The 22613-nt window shown below is 32.6% G+C and overlaps 1 protein-coding gene across 2 annotated transcripts in view; it reads left to right on the top strand.

Annotated features, from left to right (window-relative positions):
• Window positions 1-727: 727 nt before the first annotated feature.
• The window catches only part of LOC124354730 (xaa-Pro dipeptidase), a 163781-nt gene continuing 141895 nt past the window's right edge, over window positions 728-22613 (top strand). Inside the window, exons 1-2 of one of the 2 annotated variants that reach the window (XM_046805389.1) lie at window positions 728-851; window positions 9344-9518. In XM_046805389.1, coding sequence (XP_046661345.1) covers window positions 829-851; window positions 9344-9518 — 198 coding nt within the window. In that variant the 5' untranslated portion in view covers window positions 728-828. Of the gene's footprint in view, window positions 852-1705; window positions 1848-9343; window positions 9519-22613 lie in introns of those variants that run through there. The other variant, XM_046805388.1, reaches the window with a different exon arrangement.

Here is a 22613-nt window from a genome sequence, read left to right as displayed (position 1 = left end):
TTTGTAATATCATCAAAGCACTCTTAATTTTGGGTAATGTTTTTATTTTTTGCCTCGCATATGTTGCATTTTAATTAATTAGAATTTATTCATGTCTATAGAATTATCAATTTTGGGAGTTGTTTAATCAATTTCATGTAAATAATTAAAGGCTACTGTACTTTTTTCAATTAAGAAAGAATGTTCTGATTTTATTAAAGAATATTTTATGCATGTTTTAATGCATTTGAAATATTGTTTAAGTTTGTATTGAGTTAACTAATAAATTGGCATTTAAGAGTCTTTTTGCCTTTATTTATGTTTCCTAAATCATCATAGCCTATTATTTTTAAACTTAAAGAAATAATCAACGAAAATGTCAAATCTGTAAAAATATCAAACCTGTAAACTATTTCGTTTGAATCTTAAGTAATGGGCATTGATTTTATAATCCATTATATTGTGAAGACCATAAGATTTGGCTCTTTGTTTTCAAAGTTTTACTAAAATAAATTTTGTAATCAACAAACTAACATAATATATGAAAAATATTAAATGGCGAAGAAGAAAAAAGTTGTCTTGTAGATTACTTATAGAAATTATTTACATTTGATTTATATAAATAATATACTAAACCAAAAGATTCAAGCTGCCTTTAAAGTTATTTAAAATCTCAATAATTATCTTCTAGTATTGGTTTAAAATAAACACGGGTTTCTTTAAATATTGAAACTACTTTCTTAAACTGACTAGTGGTTGTCAAGGCAGTGGTTGTATTGAGTCAGTTAGTGGATCAGCTGTGAGAGTGGAGGTGGTGGGAGTCTGTTTACTTCAACTGTCGTATTCAACATGGCGACGTCCGGCTCTTCAAAGTAAGTATCCAGCTTTTAAAAGTTTTTATGTTCAGGAAAGTTTTATTAATGTTTTTATTGTATTACGTAACATCTTTTATGTATTAAATATTTGGTGGCCGAAAGAAACTGATTCCTTTGGAAGAAATTGATTATAATTGAAAAAAGCCAAACGCTGCGTTTTGTTGTCGAATTTGAATATTTTACCTAACAGAAATTGTTTAGTTTTAAGGGTTACATAATATTGCTTCCATTCCGTGGTAAGTTGGGGAAATCTCACGGTAAAATTTAAAAACAATTCAGTGTGTTTAACAAAAAAAAGTTCAAAATATCCTGTTAGCTCTGTTGTAATTTTCCATGAGATTAAGCTTCAAAAAGTAGGTTGTAATGATTTATGTTTTAGAAATTGTGACATAATTTCTTTAAGATTAGGCACTACACTTGCAATAATAGCAAGGCTTTTATAAGCTAGTAAAAATCAGCCACGTTTGAAACTTTCTTGTAACGACTCCGCCCACGTAGTAACTTTCCGTTTTGATCACGAGGAGTTGTGATTCATTTTCATAGATAGCACTTAAAACAGTCACAAGATAAACAAGTAGTTGTTAACAAATTCTTTACTTTCACGTAATAAGGCCTTTCATTTTCTCATAACTCCGTAGAATCTATTTAAAAAGATTTTATTTGAGTTTAATTTACAAGGCAAACTATTAATGATATTTAAGGTATTAATTTAAAACAGTCTAGGACTATAATTTAACTGTGGAATAAACGTAACTGATCACGGACATTATTTGAAGTGTAATCTTTCAGTTTGCTTCAAATGTTCGCTAGTGCCAGATTCTTAAATTCAAGAGGGAGGATGATCGCGGGTTTTCGTCACCGTGGACGCCATCGCACAATCTTAGACAATGTTAGACGAATCTCTCCTAAGATGGTCTTGACGAGAGAACTCGGTCTAACTTCTGGGTCGAGTCGTGAGTTCACGTACATCTCGGCTCGATCTTACAATTCAAGGTCCGATATTAATCATTTCTTCATGCATGGTGTTAATTTATCATAAAGTGTGTATTTAATTTTGCAGGACATTTAAATCAACCTGTAAAATTGTGGGAATTTTTTCAAACCCTTAACGATCGAAAAATTTTCTCTGATCAGCCTAGCTGACCAAAATGTATGAAATAATTTATGACTGGTAACAAGTTGCCACAACTCTAAATACAAACGATAATAACATTCTCGGGCATCGTGATCAGACCCTATAGTGTGTGATAGATAGTCTTAATACCTTTGATAATGTTCGTGCATTGCTACGACTGGCGGGTCTGTATTGTTTAAAATTAGTTATTGACGATAGTTGATTTGAAAGGATAACAATATTTAGGATATTTGCCATCGTTATGTTTTACTAAATCAAATAAATATATGGTGATTAACTAGCAAGTAAAAAGTTGTGTATTAAGTTTTTGACCCTGAATAGAGAATTCCAATCCTCGAAACGTAGTGATCTACTAGAGTCACTAAAAATTAGAAATATTTCCCAATCTTGTACAGTAATACACTATTTTTCTTCGTTTGAATTTATATTTCAGTAATTATATAATGTTAAACGCGTCTTAATTTGTTAATTCTGTTTAATCTTTAAATAAAGATTTTAGGGCTGTTTTTTTCATAGGAAGTTAATTTTTTAGTACTCCAAAAGTAAAAATGCTAATGATAACTCATGCTGTTTACATATTTAATTGTATATATTTTCTCTTATTATTGTTTATTATATTTTCACTCATTAAGTAAAAATGCTGGTGGAAAGAGCGTTACAATTATTTTTAACTCGGGTTTGTTTTAGTTACCTTTAAAATAAGTAATTCGGATTGATTTGTTCAATTTATAAGGGGGTCATTCCATATCTAATCAACACAGTCATTTTACCTCATCAACTCAGATTTTAATGAAACTTGGTATACTGGCACACTCCAGTTGGACTATGAAAAATAACAAAATTTCAACTCAGTGTCTCAACCTGACCTCAACGTGGAACACTGCGTGGAGTCTCTCAAAGCAGCTTCTGAAACATATGTCTCAATGACTGCTTGAAAGCAGAAACATCAGAGTATTGTAGCATACGCTTTAGTGTTGGGGGAGATTGTAACAGTAATAAATTGAGTCGAGACGATAACAAGTAGGGGAATGATTCGGGCTGTTTCCTGGGGGTAGTGGCCAGCTAGTTGTACGAAACAGGGCCGGCGTAGGTGATGGATGGCCGTATGATCGAGGTGTAAGATCATCTTGGTGGAGTTGGTAAGCGGTGATGTTCAGTATCATGAATGTTTTCAATATTAAAAATGGATTTATACGTTTATTTTTAGTTATTAAGGAACACAACAAATACTGAGATGTATATGTTAAACATTCTAAAAATGAGTAAAACCACAGATTGTTAACCCATTAAAAAGTAATCAACTAACGATACTATGGTATTATATAGGCTACCTAACATTTGTTCAAATAAAATGTAAGCCATTTATATCAACATGTTACATGTTCTGTGATTTTGGTAATGCAATTTATTTATTCCTCGAGTCATTCCATATTGAGTTAAAATTTAAAAGTCCCACCGTACTATCTCAGATTTTAATGACATTTTGTATACTGGCATACCTCAGTTGGACTAAGAAATTACCAATTTCAACTCGATATCTTTTCTTGTTTCAAAATAACGCCTTGTTAAAGATTGTAAAAACTCAAAATTGACCTGTTTTTGAAACTTTAAACTTCTCTACCATCTCTCAGAATCAAGCTAGAAAGATGGAATAGGTTAAAAATTACAGCTGAAACATAACAGTTTTGAATTGACAATCCTCACATTAATGAAAAATTTACAGATTAAGACAATTTCATCATAAAACTCCTGAACTATACATGGCTTTTGAAAGTAGTTTAGTGTTGTTAGATACTACATTTTGTGTAAATAATTATCTTTGTGTTTTAATAATGATTTTGCAAGAATAAAATAAAAATAAATCTCTTAGAATAAAAGTTGTGTGTGTGTGTGTTTTGATATTTTTTGTTATGTGGTCTGTTGTTACCGAACTCTGTAAAAACTTTTGTTTTTATGAAAGATTCAAAGTATTTGTGTCAGTGTTTAAAAAAAGGAAACATGTTCTCTAGCAAGAATGGCATTTAATTTCAAAAGTTTTATTATAATATACATATTTACAATAAGCGACCGAGCGCTCGCTAATTCGGTCGGACGAGTCTTGTTACGTCACAGTATCATGACTCCGGCCTGAGTTGTAGCCTGGTCTAGGTTGTGTACAATCGTCTTAACATTATATACAGTTGTATTAACATTTTAGCATCAGCTATGCTTCTGGAAAAATAATAGACAATATACCTTATTTGTACAATTCATAGAGAATTAAAAAAGCGTCAATAAAAACAGTGGCATAATATAGTAATTATGTTATAGTAATGGTCTTGTTAGGTAAGTTAAAGTTAACCATAATGATGGTTCAAAGTTCTCTAGTTCAAAAATTCGTTAATAGAATAAAAGGAATGTTTAAAAAGCCATTTTTAGCTCTGTCTTGAGATTATCTTGTGTTTTCATATCCGCAGGTAGACAGTTAAACAGCTTAATTATTTCATAAGACACACTATCTTGTAATCGTTTAAAAACGGGTTCCAGTATTAAATGTAAACAATAGTATAGATAAGCAGGAGGAGATCTCTACAACGTATTTAAGTTACTCAATTGTCGTATAAGTTATTTATTTACTTTGCGTTGGTCATTTTAAATTAACTTTTGTATAATATAGTAAAATCATTAAACCACTTTACAAAATGAAAACCATTTTACATTATATTCTGTATGGTATTAATGTTTTACAGTACATTACTAAATGTACACAGTAAACTTAAATAATTTGTATAAGGTTTCTAGCTCTGTAAAACATACGAGTAGGCTATATACAGGATGCTTCACTCTTTATAACTGAATGTACTGGTAAAAATGTGTTGACTGGTTTCAAAATTATGGCCGTTTATAACATTTCTACTAAAAGACGTATTTATCTATTTCTCAAGAAGACGTATTAAAGAACAAGAATTATCAAGATAACAAAAACGTTATAGCACAATAGAGTTTACAGTAATACATGTTGTTGTGAGGAGATAGTAAACAACTAATAATCAATGTTATTGCTCTGTGGCGTATTTAAATAAGAATTAGTGATATTAATAAATATACGAAGTAATAGCTTACTATGTGTGTGTGTGTTTAGGCTATATATATATATATATATATATATATATATATATATATATATATATATATATATATATATATCTGATTTTAAATGTTGTTAGTAGAATATTTGAAAATATATTCATAATGTACAGATAACAGTGAAAAACTACTGGTTTCAAATTGTGCACATAGGTTATGACAAATAAATAAAGCTAAAAAAAGGGTATAACTCAATTTACAAAAAACAGTTATGCCTCTCAACCGTCAAAAATTTAATTTTAATATAAACAAAATGACACCTGTTTAGAGGAATCAGCTCTTTTGACATGTTTGTTGCTCCCGGCATGTGCGTTAATATAAAGTGTTGTGTTGCTAGCACTGACAGATTTCGTTGGAATTGTAATAACAATTTCAAAATAGTTTGTTGTACCTAGTAAATGTTTTATAACTATACTGGGCTTTTTTTGTTAATCAGGAGAAAATATTTCATAAATTTTAAGTACCTTCTATGATATCAAAGCTGTGGTGGTGTGCTATTGAGCAAACTATTTCTGTCTAGTCATCACGGTCCCTTGATGGAGGAGAGAAGTAAACAAGATAGGATCAACAAGATGCAATGGCTAGCTCAAGAGTCAAGAGTGAGTCCTGAACACACAAGGGTATATTATCACTCTAGGGGTTGTTTCGTTTCTCTCTCCGAGTTCACAACCTCTACAGTATACTGATGACCAATCCTAGAGTACAGTACTAGAGGAGCTATGTAGTATGGAATGAAAGAATTCCGTCATAAATTTTGTTGCAGGTTTATAACTCAAAAGATGCATTTTAATTTCACCAATGCTTTGAATTACATGTTACGAGTAATTCCCTAGTCCATTATGACCAGATATATCTAACTCACAATATTAAAACATACAAGTGTGGCAGTTTACGCAAAACCTTACAGGCATGGTAACGTTGCACTATGACACGGTCTGTTCAGTTGGCAGCGGATCAAAAAGCCCCATTGAAAATTAGAAATTTTATAATAAATGTCCTTACTGCCGTATATTCTTTTACCAACTAAAAAAATCCTAATTAACTGATAAAAGCTATCGTCACTGATATGTTTGAATGCTTTCTCTGGCTCAACAATATAGTGCAGTCATTGAAGCATTATTGCTCCGAATTTTTTTACTGTGAACCGAATTGCATACAATTTTTGGAATTAGGTTCATCTTACCCTTAACTTCAAAAGTGAAAATGATTTGAACTCCGCAAACCACCCTGGGAGTGGTTGCCACCCCTTCTCGGGGGTGAATTTTTTTTGTTTCAAAAATAACCTCGGATATCGATAGAAGGCATCATTTTAAACAAAAAAACCACCAATAAAGTTTTTCGAAAAATCCAATACTTTTCAAGTTACTGGCAATTGAAAATTCGCATTTTTGTCACGTTTTTCATCGGTTTTTTTGCAAATATCTCCAAAATAAACGTTTTATCGAAAGTTTTATAAAGAACAAAATTGTAGCAGGTAATAAAATAAACAATTTGGTTTTTTATAAAAGTATTCTAAGTGCAATATTAAGCTAGATATTAAAGATCAAAGCCGTTTTATATTTTGTCTGAAATTTCATCGATGTTGTCAATGCCATCTAGCGGCGAGCAGATGCATTTTAGGCATTCTAATAAAAAAGGGTTTTCTAGTGCTTGAAATAAGCTTTAAAATGAGCACTATTAAACGTCTTTAGCACGTAAAGTAAGTGAGCTGTATTGCAAATAAGAGGAGCATCTAATGTTTTTTTCTTTGAAATCAATGGGTTTTCATAAGTGCCATTTCCACCAAAATTAAAAATTAATCGGATTCCGCCTAGAATTAACTTTATTATGAAGAGTTTGATAGATTGTATCAGTTTTGCTGCTTCTGGACACATATTTTTCCAAAAAGTCACGATTAAAAACAATTTCAAATTTAAAAAAAACCACCTTTTTTCATAATATCTCAAAAATGACTACAGATACGTATAAAAGTGTAGGGATGAAAAATTTAGGTATTTTTCTGACAAACAATTTGGTTTCTTTGCTTTTTCTTGACACACAAAAATTGACGGAGATATGATCGTTTAAAGAGCGCGTGGCAGCGCAATCACAGCCTCTGTTAAGCCCTTTAACCCTTCACCGTTTGAGAAAAAGTGAGAAATATTTCAATGAAGGATATTGTAGCTCTCTTAATTACCTTTACAATGGTTTTTTATAAATTTTGATAGCATGAAAATTGAAGGAGTTGTGGTCCAAAAACTTATCATATATTTTTATACTTAGTAACTGAAAATTTCGGAGTGTGAATATTTGGAGCAATGTGAAAGTACGCAGCATAATAGAGACCCAAAACTATTTTAATGTGTATATATATACATAATATGGCTCATATATTTTGGAAACGTAGGCATGAATACATACCAACGTTCTTATATGTATATATAAACACATTTGAGTAAATTTTATATAATTTGTAAATTTTTTATTTAATAAATAGAAATGTTTTACTCTAAAGTAAATTTTTTTAAATTATGTAATCATATATTATTTACTGTTTTAATTTAGGGGTAGTTTTAAGGGTAGAAAAGCTTAAGAATATGATAATCATTTTCGAGAATGTGGAAATAATATTTAAATACTTTTTCATTTTATAAAAAAAATGTTAACAATTTTTTATCGAGAGGTAGTTTTTAAGGGTTGAAAGGGGATAAAAATTTGATAATTACTATAGAGAATATAAAATATTACTTACTCTATACTTACATCTTTTATGTCATACCAAAGTATTTTTTGTGGTTTTTTTCAATTTAGGGGTTCTTTGCAAGGGTTGTAAGATTTTCAAGGGGTTTAAAATTATTTTAATATGAGGTAATTGTGTTAAAAAACACTTTACAATTTCACCACTTACTCTTAGACATGTGTTCTAGCGATAAAATTGCTCAATGTCAATTTTTACATTAAGGGGTTGTTTACACCCCCCCCCCCCCAAAAAAATAGGCGGAGTTCAGATCATTTTTCACTTTTGAAGTTAAGGGTAAGATGAGTCTAATTCCAAAATTTTCATGCAAATCGGTTCACAGTAAAAAAATTCGGAGGTAAGACCGTATTTTTCGCTTCAATGACTGCACTAATAGGCCTAGAGAAGGGCTAGATTCCGTTCAACAAAACGTTTGCTATGGAGCTAAACTTTTTGTGGTCTCGTCTTGTCTGCAAATTTATTTTTATCCACTGTTCTATCAACAACTTCGAAGATTATATTTTATGTCTTAGGCCTAATTACAAGTCAGTGTAACAACTTCTCGAAAGAGCTGGCTCCTCCTAATCCATCATCAACTTCTTGTCAGAGCACTAACAAATGTCAGCATTTGAAATTGTCAAACAAATAATTACAGTAATAGCAGCTGCAAGATCGTTGGTGTATCTCAGTACTAGCCGCCTCACACATTGAAAATATGATGAGAGAATAATGATTTATTCCTTCAAAAAAAGTACAAAAACGTTACAAAAATAAAATCTTAGGAATAGCCTAATCACATGTCCAGTAGTGTGATTAGGTTTAACAAAATAAAATAAACTTAACAGTACTTTTTGAGTTCAGTTGTATTAAATTACATGCTGGCCACTCTCCGAGGTGCCTGAAACTACAAATGAACTAAAAACAAGAATACAAAAAATAAAAACAATATAAAAATAATTCGAACTATTTTCCATATAATGTCAGAATAAACATTGTCTCATATTGACAGTAAAAACAACATAACAATTAGTAGGCTATTCTCTTTATAAAATTCGAATTTAAAAATAAAACAAAACCAAATTAAAAACATAGCAACAAACATAGTACATTAAAAACAAATCAACATTATAAACATATAAATAACTTCTGTCATAGAAAGATCAATGCGCTATTAAAGCACATTCACTATTACACAATGCATGTACATGCATTCAATAACTCATAGTAGACCTACATTATACATACACAACAACCATCTATCTATATACAATTGATACATGAAACCAAATTAATTTTCATATAAAATAAACAGTAACTTTTAACTTCACCAAATGACTCTATTAAAAAATCTAACATCATCTATTTCAATTAACCAGTCAAATACACTACTGCTGAAAAGGTTTAATTTATCTATTGATCTAATATTAATAGGCAATTTATTAAAGAATTTTGGACCTACATACTGAAAGCAGAGTCTAAATATTTCCTTTTTTACATATGTTTGTGTTGCAGAGCTTTTTTCACGATGGGCGAGCACACACTTGCCGTTCCCATGGAGCTCTTCGCTCTGAACAGGCGGCGTCTGTGGGACTGTCTACGCACCAAGGCGCCTCGAGGAGTGGTTATCCTGGAGGGCGGCCGGGACGTAGACCTTCACGACACCGACGTCAACTTCGTCTTCCAGCAGGTAGGAGGAACTTTCAAAACCAATGAATCTGCTTACAGTAATTTTAAAGACACACGCTTGCAAGTTTTAATGATGTGGAACAAGCTAGTATTTTTGGGTTCAAATTCCACAGCACGGCTTCCGTACTATGTTACATACCGGTAGAAGAGGATCTTCTCTAGGGTGTTGTATGTCACAGTATATTTTGGATACTCGCCACTATAGATTTTGGACTCAATCGACGAACACCATCAAGAACATTTAATGGACGAAACAGTTGTTCAGAGCTGACTATTGAAATGTCCTTTGAGTTTTATCTGGAGAGAACAATTTAAAAGCTTTCAATCTCTTATTTTTTATTATAAAATTGTGTAAAGGTCTCATCTTAAAAATACGACAAATAAGCACTTTTTTAGTTTTTAATAAGGTGTGATATTTTTAACGTTTAACCAATTAGTAAAAAATTGTGCCATATTCTTATTTGTATAACCAATGAAAATATCGAACAATTTTTTTTAATTGTTGAATGCGTATCAATTATATATTTGAATTTATTCATCTCCCATGATTCTACGACTAAAAATAAAGGCGTAAAACTGAAATTTATATTATGGAACTAAGATCAAGAAGGCCTTCAGTACAGCCAGCTTTTCACAGCGATAGATGTGGCACAGGGTTAGAAGGCCTAGGTAAGGATGACGCTGTTCCTTTGTCAGGATGAACAAGGATTAACCAAACCACAGCCTAATGCTTCTGTCGGACTCAGTAGGCAGGACACCGCACTGGCTGGAGTGAGTTGCACAGTTTTGTGGTGTCGAGTTACGTCGTCACTGCGGCTAGTTGTTAGAGGAGAAGACGCGTTTTGCAACATGGAGTGTACTATACATTACCGTATACTGTTCGTCGGTGCAACATAGACAGAGTTACATTATTTTGCTGAATTTTAGTGGAAACAATTCTGTGTGCAACATGCAAAATTTGCGCTTAGTTACAAACTCATAAAAGTCCCTCTGTCACACTTAACATAACGCCATCCGATGGCCAGACCTGGGAACTACAATTAGCGTGACATAACGCATCACTTGCGAATTATGATAACTAACTTCGGTGGGATATCTAGATATGAATTTTCTTTGGTTAAAAAATATTTTTGCAAACTTTTTGTAACATAATTGTATACACTGTGTTTCATATTCTGGTGTTAACTTATCAATCTTGGCCTATGATATCAAATGGAAAATATTCTCGTTTGATTTTGACGTTATAAAATATTTTCAAATGTTAAAAGTATATGAAATTAATGTAATTTGAAAGAACATAGTAGGATTTAACATTATCGTTGAATTAATTATTTAAAAATATAATAATTTAATTCTGTTTCTTAACACATTTGACATAAATTAAATCGAATAGTTACGTTAAGTGTCAACCATTGATTGTGCTTTTTGTATGAAATCGGCTGGTGATATTATTTTTCGAAAGAGTGGAGAAACATACATTGATAAAAGTGTTATATTAATTGCATACAATAAAATTGTATTTCTTTCAATTTTATCTATTGGCCTTTTTACAACACAAATCGATAAGTTGTACAGTAGTTAAAATACTTTTTTAGTTACTCGAGATTTAAATTTCCTTTTGATAATAATATCCTTGACACAAAATCAAATTCAATAGTCCGCAATTTTAAGTTTTTGTTACGAAGCGTAGTAGTACGTGTAGATTTAGAACTTTTTGCTTCCAAAATGACTATAATTTTGTTAAACTGAAAATAATAATTGCTGTGTCAATCAAAGTCAACCAAACACGTTTTTGGACGATTTTTGTAATATGTTCTCTTTTCTTGCAGGAAAGCCCTGGTTTGTGCCAATAAATAACGTGTATTGTTTTTGTGAAATTTTAAGGAAAATGATTTATTTTATTGTTTAAAATAATTAGTATTGACATCGTAGGACATGTTTAGAAAACATTACCTATACCTTACTGTAGACACTTGATTTGATTTAATATTATATAATATACTAGTTGCGGCTTTGTCTTTTATGTTTCCAATGTAGGATGAAAGTAACTTTTAAGAAGCCGTTAAAATCTGTGATACAATGATATGAATAAGTTTCGCACCCTAACCCCCTCACTCAACCAGGCCCGTTATCTCGCGGGTTTTAATATGGATATTATCGAGCACCATTACATTTATCATTGTAAGCAAACGTTTTCAATTTTTGATTTCAAGTCTTGAAACCTAATATTTACGAAGTGAGTTTACGTAAGCGATACTAGGCTTTTCACGAGTTTTCGTTTGTTATGAATACATGAAAATCCCGTGTTAACGCATATATATAATTCATTTAGCACACTAATAGTAGCAATTTTAATGTTTAAACGGTTCTGAAACAAATTTTTTTTACAATTATTGCGATTTTTCGCAAATTTCGCAACTAGGCTTCGACATTTCCAAGACAATTTCTTAACGAACAAGAGACAAGACGAACATGTACGTGTACAAAGTTACTTGTCAATACGTTAGTTTCGGAGATTTTGTGATGAGTCACTCAGTGTTACTTGGCCTTGTGTTAATAGAAGAAGGCGTATTCCAAAATCAGCCACCGGCTGATTTAGTAGGCCTACATAGCAACAGTAATAATGTAAGAAAGAGATATGCCCTTTCAAGGCCACCTCTATCCGATATCTGCAAGGTTTATCGGAATAGTTCAGAAAATAAGTGCAAAGGCCGGTGGCAAAGTTCACACGTATACGGCGCTGCGCGGCGCGGCGGTAGTGAGTTAGTGAGTGGTTTGTTTACATGTTTGTTGACAATAAGTTATCAGTAATATGGGAGGGTTAGGCCTTATCGCGGTGATGACCTGTATACTCTGTTATGTGCAACACAACAGATATCAAGGTTGGACCTGTTAGGCGTTTCCACTATCGAATTGTTTCTGTTTACTTCTGTGTCGAAACCGGCGGAAACTAAATACAGATAAACCGGCGAAATGTGAAGCCAAGCGGGTTCGTTCAAAGCAGTAGCGTAGCTCAGCAGGGTTTATGGGGGCTGAACACCTCCCCACAAAAATGAGGTCCTCAAAGGACCGCTTCAAAACAGAAAATTGTATTCTCATATTGTAAAAATGTACAATATAGACCTATACCAGTTGTCAACCAGCTAATTTAAACTTGACATAACTCACAATTATGGGGTTTCTGGGGGTTTTTTCAGTGTCTGTATGTACAAACTTGCTGCTTCCGGTAATCTCCACCCTTTGAAATACTAATTGCGCGACTAGTTGATAGGTTAATAATTATATAGAAAACAGTGGGTTTACTTCCACTTCCAGATGGGGTATTTCTAGATGGGTTATCTGGCATACCCTATTAGGTAGGCACACGCTTCCCCTGATATACCCAATCAATATATGGTTGTTAAATTCTCTCTCTTTCTCTCTCAAAATGGCCACAGCAGATCTACATATATTTGAAAACAATGCCTTTAATAATTACTATTAGATCTTCATTGGCAAATAGTTCTAATCATTATAACAATGATAACTAATTAATTAGCCACTTATCATAGAGCAGGCGTGTGTATTGTTCACGTTTGTAGATGTTTTATATTTTACAAGCTCGCTTATTGGTATGGACAAGTTAAAATAAATCAAGATATTCAGTGATGTCCCTCTGAATTTCGTTGTACAATAATTATTTAACGAACCTTTACGTTATATTAGCTACTAAACTAATTAATAACAGGTAAAAAATAATCATACCCTAAATGTTTCGATCAATCGCACTGTTATCGGCGATTAGTTTTTAAGTGTGAAATCAGAGATTAAAATGAAGCATCCCATGGAGTTGCGATCCAAAATAAGTCCGTACAATTCTAACAATGTTCTTATAGGAAAAACTGAAGGTCATTTAACTCTAGCCGGATTTTAAGATTTTAACTATCCCTTCCTTTCCTCTATATGATTATAATAGTATTAAAATGATATTTCTCCTTTGGACACGTTTGGTGCAATAGTCATATTCCAGCCACCTCAGGTACATAAAGTAGTTGAGTGAACTACACGACCAGTTAGGAAACATCCTACAGCGTTATGTAACCTTAGAAACGGCATGAATTCATGTACGAGAGAAGTGGTGAGACAATGAATGTGAATGAATGTCTGTGTTTTCTCGTGGATATGACATCTCCAGGCGGAAGTGGCTACAGAAGTAGGAAGTGGCTCCTTTCCCACAACAATGAGCAACACAACACAGCAGGCCACTCCACTTCTGGAGATGTACGCTTCTCTCTTGCCATTGTGTCGCGGTCTGTATCTTCTTGCTCGCCCCAGCGACCGCAGCTACACTTGCTCTGTATTCTCTGCTGGTTATGTGATGCCAATATCACAATTTATTACTATTACTTTTTATTAGGTATATTTACACCTGTGCTCTTAACAGCATTCGTTTTTATCGAGAAGAGAAACATTTAACAGAAAGTCGGAGGAGAGAAGCAAGATAGTCAATTTCCTTTATTAACATTTCTCATAGTTCGGAGAAAACAAACGGTGTGAAAAATAATTCTATGTTTGATTGTTTAAAATTATTTTATTTGTCTAAAAGTGTATTAATATTCTTTTGTATCAACTTAGCTATGAAAAAATGTTTTTGTAAATAATACACACTACTACACTATTGTTACATAGAACCATGCTGACTTGATCTCCCCTGGGCCAACACAATGATATGACGCCGTTGCATTATTATAGATAAACTAACACTGAATTATTTTTTTACTAAACGTAACAAGCCAGTTCTCATATTAAATCGTGTTTTTTTCTTTTATTTTAAATTATAAATTTTATGTTAAAAATTCTAGCACATTCTATTTATTAAATGCTATTAAAGATATCAAGTTAAAGATTCATGTTAAGTTATCGTGGCGGACTATCAACTGAAGCCTGCGCACAGGCTGAATGCCCATGCAGGCTTTATTCCTTATTAATTATTTAAGTAATATCTTAGCTAGATAACTAGTAAACTATTGTTTTCAAAATTCTGTTTAGTGCTTTTCTATTGTCATTAATTTTAAGTGTATTTCATGTACAGTTGATGGAATAAACATTCATTCATTCAATAAACTATTAATTACAGAAATTATAATTTTTAAATTAAGTATGCATTCACCGGTGTTTCTTTTTAGTATTTTAAGTTTCTTTTTTCTCTTTTAAGACCTCAAAACCTTCTTTACGTAGCCTATTTTTTCTAAACTACTGGATGCAAATATACTCTTTTATGTTATTCGACTGGATTGGATACCCAAGAGTTGGTTACCGGAAAATTTTCAAATAAACCAAATGCATTTAATCACAATGCACTTTTATTCTCTAACAGTAGTTGAAGTATTTTTTAAATAGGCCTAACTGGACACACTTATTTCTAGTAATATGATAAAACAGGCTGAAATAAAAGACCCTTTATAATCCAAATTTCAAACTTTTGCTGTGCTATTTTTGAATGTTTTAAAACCATCAATATAAACACTTAAGTTCATATTTTTCATAACTTTAATTAGAAGTTTTATACATTCGGTATAGTTGTTTTCTAAAACTGCAAAATCCGGAAATACTAAAAAATCCAGAGATATATTGTGCAGCAGGATTTATAACACACAACGGGCATATAGATTACGTTGTCTTGAAAAATTGTTTAAATGATTCTTTCATTACTGTAATTTTCTTTGAAATGTTTCTAATTTATCACATTGAAATATCTTGAAACTAGACACTATAAACGAAGGGAACGCTTCATATGACCAACTGAAAATGCACTGAAGTATTCCAAAGCAGGGAATATATTTACAAAAGTGAACTCTATAACTCTTAGACGTTTTAAAACTATTTTCAATCTGGTTTTTAGTAACATGGAAACGAAACTATTCACATTGAAAAAAAAAACATTTCATGGAATACTGTTTTTGTTAATCAAGCTCTTCAACAAATATACGATTTGAAACTGTAATCAGTAGTCAATCCTTAAACTAGATCACATAAAGCTGGCCGGCCATTTACGTTACAATATGATTGACTGAGGAAACACTTGCGAAATGTTTTTCAAAGTTTCCAATCCTCTGGTAGCGTATGACGTATAACTCGTGTAATTGCAGGAGACTCATTGTTTCGAGGAGAGTGTAAAGTTATTTCAGATACGTCATAATTATCAGAGAATTCTAACAGGTCTGTGGTTGGAATAGGATGATGGTTTATTTGATAGGGACGCTCGTTCCTACTTTATCTTAGACATCGAAGAAATATTGTATTCGCAATATTTTTGTATTTGAGAATGTCTACAATATTGCTGGCAACAATTCTACTGGCTTTAAATCTACTAGAAAATAGAGTATTACTGTTGGGTTGACCACTGAAAATGGAATTTATCACCGAGGACTTGACAGAATGATTTTATCTCATCTTTTCAATTTCATAACAGCCAGAGTCCGGCTCTTAAATATCTACTCTTTCTTTACATAGAAACTTGAAACTTTGAAAATGCTCTTCTTCAATAATATAGAGCCTAAAGGTGATTCTATCGGTTTTTTGGTAGATTTTTATTTTAGTGTATGAGTCATAGTCCTTTGAGGCAACTTTCCTAAAGGCAGGAAAACGGAAAAGGTGTAATTACCATATGGGTAACAATTATTATTCGGATTAGCAATCTTGTACAATACTGTTACAAAACTTCCCAAAAATAATTATCAATGTTTTTCAATATTTAAATGAATAATTATGATCTACGGGAGTGGTGGCACGATTTCAATACAGTATTGCAACAGAAAGTGGCATTTTTAATGAAATGTTATTTAAGAAAATAACAGGGTTTTTATGAAATATTTTCGGAAGTTAGTTAGTTGTTTTATATGTATTTTTCGAAGACTAATCTTAAGAAAATCTTTTTTGTGATGTAACCTCTGAACACGCTTATTTCGCCAAAGTTTCAATGAATGGCGTGAGAGTACTCAAGGTGCTGTTCACGATTAGTAGGCGGTTGTACTCAGAGCCAATGAACGTAACTTTTGTTTTGAAAAGACATACTTTAGTATATGCTCCAATGAAAAACTAGATTGATATTACATAAGTATTTGCTTATTGTGCTCACAGATGGCGTCAGCGATGAATTTAGAACAAACTGTTATCTTGCAATGTATCTAGCCGCCAGGGCCTTGCGAGGTATTCAGTCAGTTGCCACGTAATGTTGGACGAATAGTCGTGTAACCATGACTGGTAACTAAGGAACGATTGCGTAAGAGTGCGAAATGCAGCCTCTACATAAATACCCAAATATCAGCAACTTGGAAACATAGTTCCAACTAATTATAGTGTCCGGCTGGAATGTAACTTTTCAAATGAATTAGGCTACCACGAAATTACCTAACTATGGGCACCTTTGTGGCAATTACGAAAAATGGCAAAACATGAGGTACTTTAATAATTACTGTACATGATTTCTCAGACGGAACCGTTGTTTAGAACTACTCTTTAATTTAAGTTGAGCTATGTGTTTTATGGGAGTTTAATACATAGAATGTTCTTATTCTAAATGCAAAATGTTGAACAGCAGTGTATTACTAACTTAACATATCAAACAGAATAACTGTTTCTTGTTTATAAACATGTTAATAGTTAATGTAATTTCGTATAGCAGAGTAGCTAATCCAGTTTAAAACGAAACCGAGTCAACATTGCAGTCTAGTTAGTTGCGATGTAAAACAGTTTCTCGTTATTGCCAATTAGCAGGCGAAAGCCAGAGTTAAATCGCACTTTATCAGTCGCATGTAACCAACCACAGTCTTTATCTACTTGTGTAAACCGCTTATGTAAGGCGTCGATCATAAACATATTCTGTGGTTACGAGTTCTGTGGACTTTATCAGTCGCATGTAACCAACCGCAGTCTTTATCTACTTGTGTAAACCGCTTATGTAAGGCGTCGATCATAAACATATTCTGTGGTTACGAGTTCTGTGGACTTTATCAGTCGCATGTAACCAACCGCAGTCTTTATCTACTTGTGTAAACCGCTTATGTAAGGCGTCGATCATAAACATATTCTGTGGTTACGAGTTCTGTGGACTTTATCAGTCGCATGTAACCAACCGCAGTCTTTATCTACTTGTGTAAACCGCTTATGTAAGGCGTCGATCATAAACATATTCTGTGGTTACGAGTTCTGTGGACTTTATCAGTCGCATGTAACCAACCGCAGTCTTTATCTACTTGTGTAAACCGCTTATGTAAGGCGTCGATCATAAACATATTCTGTGGTTACGAGTTCTGTGGACTTTATCAGTCGCATGTAACCAACCGCAGTCTTTATCTACTTGTGTAAACCGCTTATGTAAGGCGTCGATCATAAACATATTCTGTGGTTACGAGTTCTGTGGACTTTATCAGTCGCATGTAACCAACCGCAGTCTTTATCTACTTGTGTAAACCGCTTATGTAAGGCGTCGATCATAAACATATTCTGTGGTTACGAGTTGGGCATTTGCGATCAATTTAATAATTTAGTCCCTGCAGTAAAGCCAATGAGGGTTGCAAATATCAATTATTCAATTGTAAATTGATCTTCGGATACACTGATATACAGTGATAGCTTTTATCCGCGGATTCCCACGCAATTTCCTGCTGAATCTTTTTTAAATGGCATAGGACTCGAGTTTCCGGACAACATTCCATGATTATTATTTACTGAATAGCTTTAAAGACATCAGTACCACTTGAACTATCTTGTGCCGTTGCAGAGGGGGGGGGGGAGGAGGGTTAACTCCCTAGACTGAGTGTGTGTGTATTACATCATGAGCGCGAAAGCGCTTATGATCTAATATAGAATCATATGATGATTTTCAAAAGTAAATAGAAATATTTGAGAAACATGCATATCTTCAGCGTTCATGCGAAATTTCAAACAGTCAGACATATAACGCGTAAGTAGGAATACAGTAGTCCAGACAATCACATATATCACATTTATGATCAAGTTAAATCCCGTAAAGGAACATGTAACTGTTTTGCAGACCACACGGCTCGTGACCGTTCTCGGTTTTCATTCTTGGAAAGAAAAAAATGTAAAATCTGTAAACCTGATACACTGCAGTGCAAGTCCTTGCTCTCTGACCTCCGCAGTATTTTCCTATTTCCTTGGTTCATTCTAGGAATAGTATGCAAAGCAGACTCGCTGATCCTTCAATATTTCTTATTCGTAAAAATTGTACTTTGTGTTTTATACATTGCTTTGTTTTTCCATTTGTAATGAATGGACAGCGGCTCGCTGCACTCGCTTATAGTCAGGGATGGAATGGCCACTCACTTTTCCTTCCCCCAATGTAAGTATTCCGTACCCGGTGCCACAAAGTCAAATAAACTCATTACTGAGTACGCTACGTGCACCTATTAACAATTTTAATGATTAATATAATTTTATAGCAATGTAAAATTAACAGCCACAATAGATTAAATTGGATTGAATTTGTCACTTGTGCGAGCTATAGTAAAAGTTAAATAACCTAATTTGGATTTTTATACATTGCTTTGTGTTTCCATTTGTAATGAATGGACAGCGGCTCGCTGCACTCGCTTGCAGCCTCAGAATATAGTCAGGGATGGAATGGCCACTCACTTTTCCTTCCCCCAATGTAAGTATTCCGTACCCGGTGCCACAAAGTCAAATAAACTCATTACTGGGTACGCTACGTGCACCTATTAACAATTTTAATGATTAATATAATTTTATAGCAATGTAAAATTAACAGCCACAATAGATTAAATTGGATTGAATTTGTCACTTGTGCGAGCTATAGTAAAAGTTAAATAACCTAATTTGGATTTTTATACATTGCTTTGTGTTTCCATTTGTAATGAATGGACAGCGGCTCGCTGCACTCGCTTGCAGCCTCAGAATATAGTCAGGGATGGAATGGCCACTCACTTTTCCTTCCCCCAATGTAAGTATTCCGTACCCGGTGCCACAAAGTCAAATAAACTCATTACTGGGTACGCTACGTGCACCTATTAACAATTTTAATGATTAATATAATTTTATAGCAATGTAAAATTAACAGCCACAATAGATTAAATTGGATTGAATTTGTCACTTGTGCGAGCTATAGTAAAAGTTAAATAACCTAATTTGGATTTTTACGAACCTTTTAAAACAAACACCTTATTTTTTATCGGAGCGTTGTGTGAGGTTAAAAATATAAGTAAGACCCTTAAAAACGTGTAAACCTTATAGTTTGTTGTAATATTTAAGCGATGAAGTACAATAAAGTGTAAAAATTGTTTCTGATTTTTTAAACCTTTAACGAATCTAACAAAAGTTGTAAAAAATTCGTATTATTAATATTATTATAATTAATATTAATAATAATATAATTAATATTAATATTATTATTAATATTATAATATAATTAATTATTATAATTAATGATTACGTGGCTTTAAAATGAAACATCTTCTATAGTTCTACGACTAAAAATAATGGCGTAAAACTGCATGAGGTTTAAGATTGTTCTTATGGAGAAAAAATCAAGGTCATTCAACTACAGCCTATTCTGAAGTGAAAAATACTAATACAAAACAATTTAGTAACTTTCGAGATCTTGTAAACAAAATATAAAATAAATTATAACAAGTTATATCGACAAAACAATTTAGTAACTTTCGAGATCTTGTAAACAAAATATAAAATAAATTATAACAAGTTATATCTACAAAACAATTTAGTAACTTTCGAGATCTTGTAAACAAAATATAAAATAAATTATAACAAGTTATATCTACAAAACAATTTAGTAACTTTCGAGATCTTGTAAACAAAATATAAAATAAATTATAACAAGTTATATCTACAAAACAATTTAGTAACTTTCGAGATCTTGTAAACAAAATATAAAATAAATTATAACAAGTTATATCTACAAAACAATTTAGTAACTTTCGAGATCTTGTAAACAAAATATAAAATAAATTATAACAAGTTATATCTACAAAACAATTTAGTAACTTTCGAGATCTTGTAAACAAAATATAAAATAAATTATAACAAGTTATATCGACAAAATAATAAAACGACACTACAGCGTCTTGCTGTACCACGTACATCTGTATCTACGGATTCTCTGTCTCGTTTAGCAGACATCACTGAAAAACCTAAAACTTCTTTTGTCGTTATTTATTTTAACTGCAAAAAAATTCATACAATTGTGATTCTTGTAACAACACTTTTAGGTATTTTATTTGTCATAATGAGTGTTGTAATAATTTTCTGAATACTTTGTCTCACGTTTTATGAAAATTGGAAAAAAGGTATTAGTGAAGCACAAGAGCTTAGTAATTTCAGATTTATCACTACTTGATGTTGTAAAAAAAGGCGTTATCCCTAAAAAGGGGCAATCCATTTGGAACCCGTTTTTATAGTACATATTATATAGATAGAAGACAATAAATTTAACATCTTCCACACATATCTCTTTGACCCGAGTTGATAACCATTGCACCTCTCATCAAATATTTTAGAAATATTGGTCATTTGGTTGCTTACACGAGCGTCACTTACTATGGTCATAACGTTAAGCAGATATCAGATAGTTAAATTTACGTCTTATTGCAAAGTTTAAAGTATTTGCAATCTTGTAGACTCTCGTTTTTAATTTTCATGCTTCCTGCAGTTTCTTCTTTTTCTCTTACCACCTATTTTTATATTGTGCCTCCCCTTATACCTTAGATTTTCCTCGGTTTTATCGGGAGGTTCTTTGATCACTCACTATCCCACACTGTTTGTCAGCTTTGTCTGCACGTAAACGTCCTTGTTTACGCCAGCTGCGGGATACACACATGCTTTATAACACCGAGTCAGATAACAGTTTGCTCAGAATTGATAGTGGTCGCGTTTAATTTTAGTCTAAAAAGATTCCACAAAGGATCTCTGTATTCATATCTCTATGTATTATTCAATTATTCGCTCGCTTTGTTTAATAGATTATTATAAGAAATAAGTCAAATTGTTTCATAAACACATTTTTACACCACTAATATATAATTTTAATTTTGTATTGAAGTTTGTATAAAATATTAACAATTGCTGGAGGGATTTTACGGAAGTGTTCATCTATAATTGAAGGCAAACATAACTTGTGGTTTGTCCGAAGTATAGTCTGTCCCAAAATATGATTTATCAGAATATGATGTACCCACCCAGATATAAAGAAATATACCCTCGTCCACACGATCGCCCTTAACGTGCCTTATGTGTTGAATAGTATATGTCTTGTAAAATTATACGTACCGTATCTTCAAATTAACTACATTTTGGTCAAACGACAATTCGGACTAACGTAACTTAGAACAAACAGTATTTCGGACATACTGTATGCAGCTCTTTCACCGTATGATTTGCTATCATATATTTATACATATAACTTGTGAACGTCAATTCTATTTGATGACTAGCAAATCGTATTTCTACAGAAAAGTGTTTATTATGTTTTTAAATGTTTAAAACCGAACTCTTTAGGAAAGTTACCCTGTACAAGTAATCATCTAAAATGTTGGGAGAGAAATTAGGCCCGACCTGCCACGCATACACCATTTGTCCTTGATGATGTCTCGAGGACTCAGGTTGTGGAAATGTGAATCCGGGTGACTGGAGATGAGTGACTGTCCTGCAGACTTGCCTCTCCTTCGTCCTTCAAGTTCAGCATCGATATCACATGGTGTCGTCGTGCAATTATTAGAGCGGATACGGTACTCTAAAAAGAACGTAAGGAACGTCAAGAAGTTATGGTTACTTTTCCTTTACCACGAATAATAAAAGAACAGAATTGATCAGTTGTACAAAATACCAAATAATAAAGTAGTCTTACAGTTTGGATAACTTTAGATAATTGAAGCATTGATGAAATCTGCATCTAAAATTATAATCTGGAAACTGGAAAGTTTCATAATCTTATATAAGTTTAAGAATGTAGAAGCAATATTAAATGTTGAAGCGCTTTGTCTCATCAGACTGCATGCGTCCACAAATGTTCTTCAGTGACCTTAAAATAACGATTCGCTTTCTCCAAATTCTTTTCCACAGA

Source organism: Homalodisca vitripennis, chromosome 2, assembly GCF_021130785.1.
Source record: "Homalodisca vitripennis isolate AUS2020 chromosome 2, UT_GWSS_2.1, whole genome shotgun sequence".
Classification (NCBI taxonomy): Eukaryota; Metazoa; Arthropoda; class Insecta; order Hemiptera; family Cicadellidae; genus Homalodisca; species Homalodisca vitripennis.
Note: the sequence above shows the minus strand (reverse complement) of the source record. Positions and strands in the feature narration are given on the sequence as shown.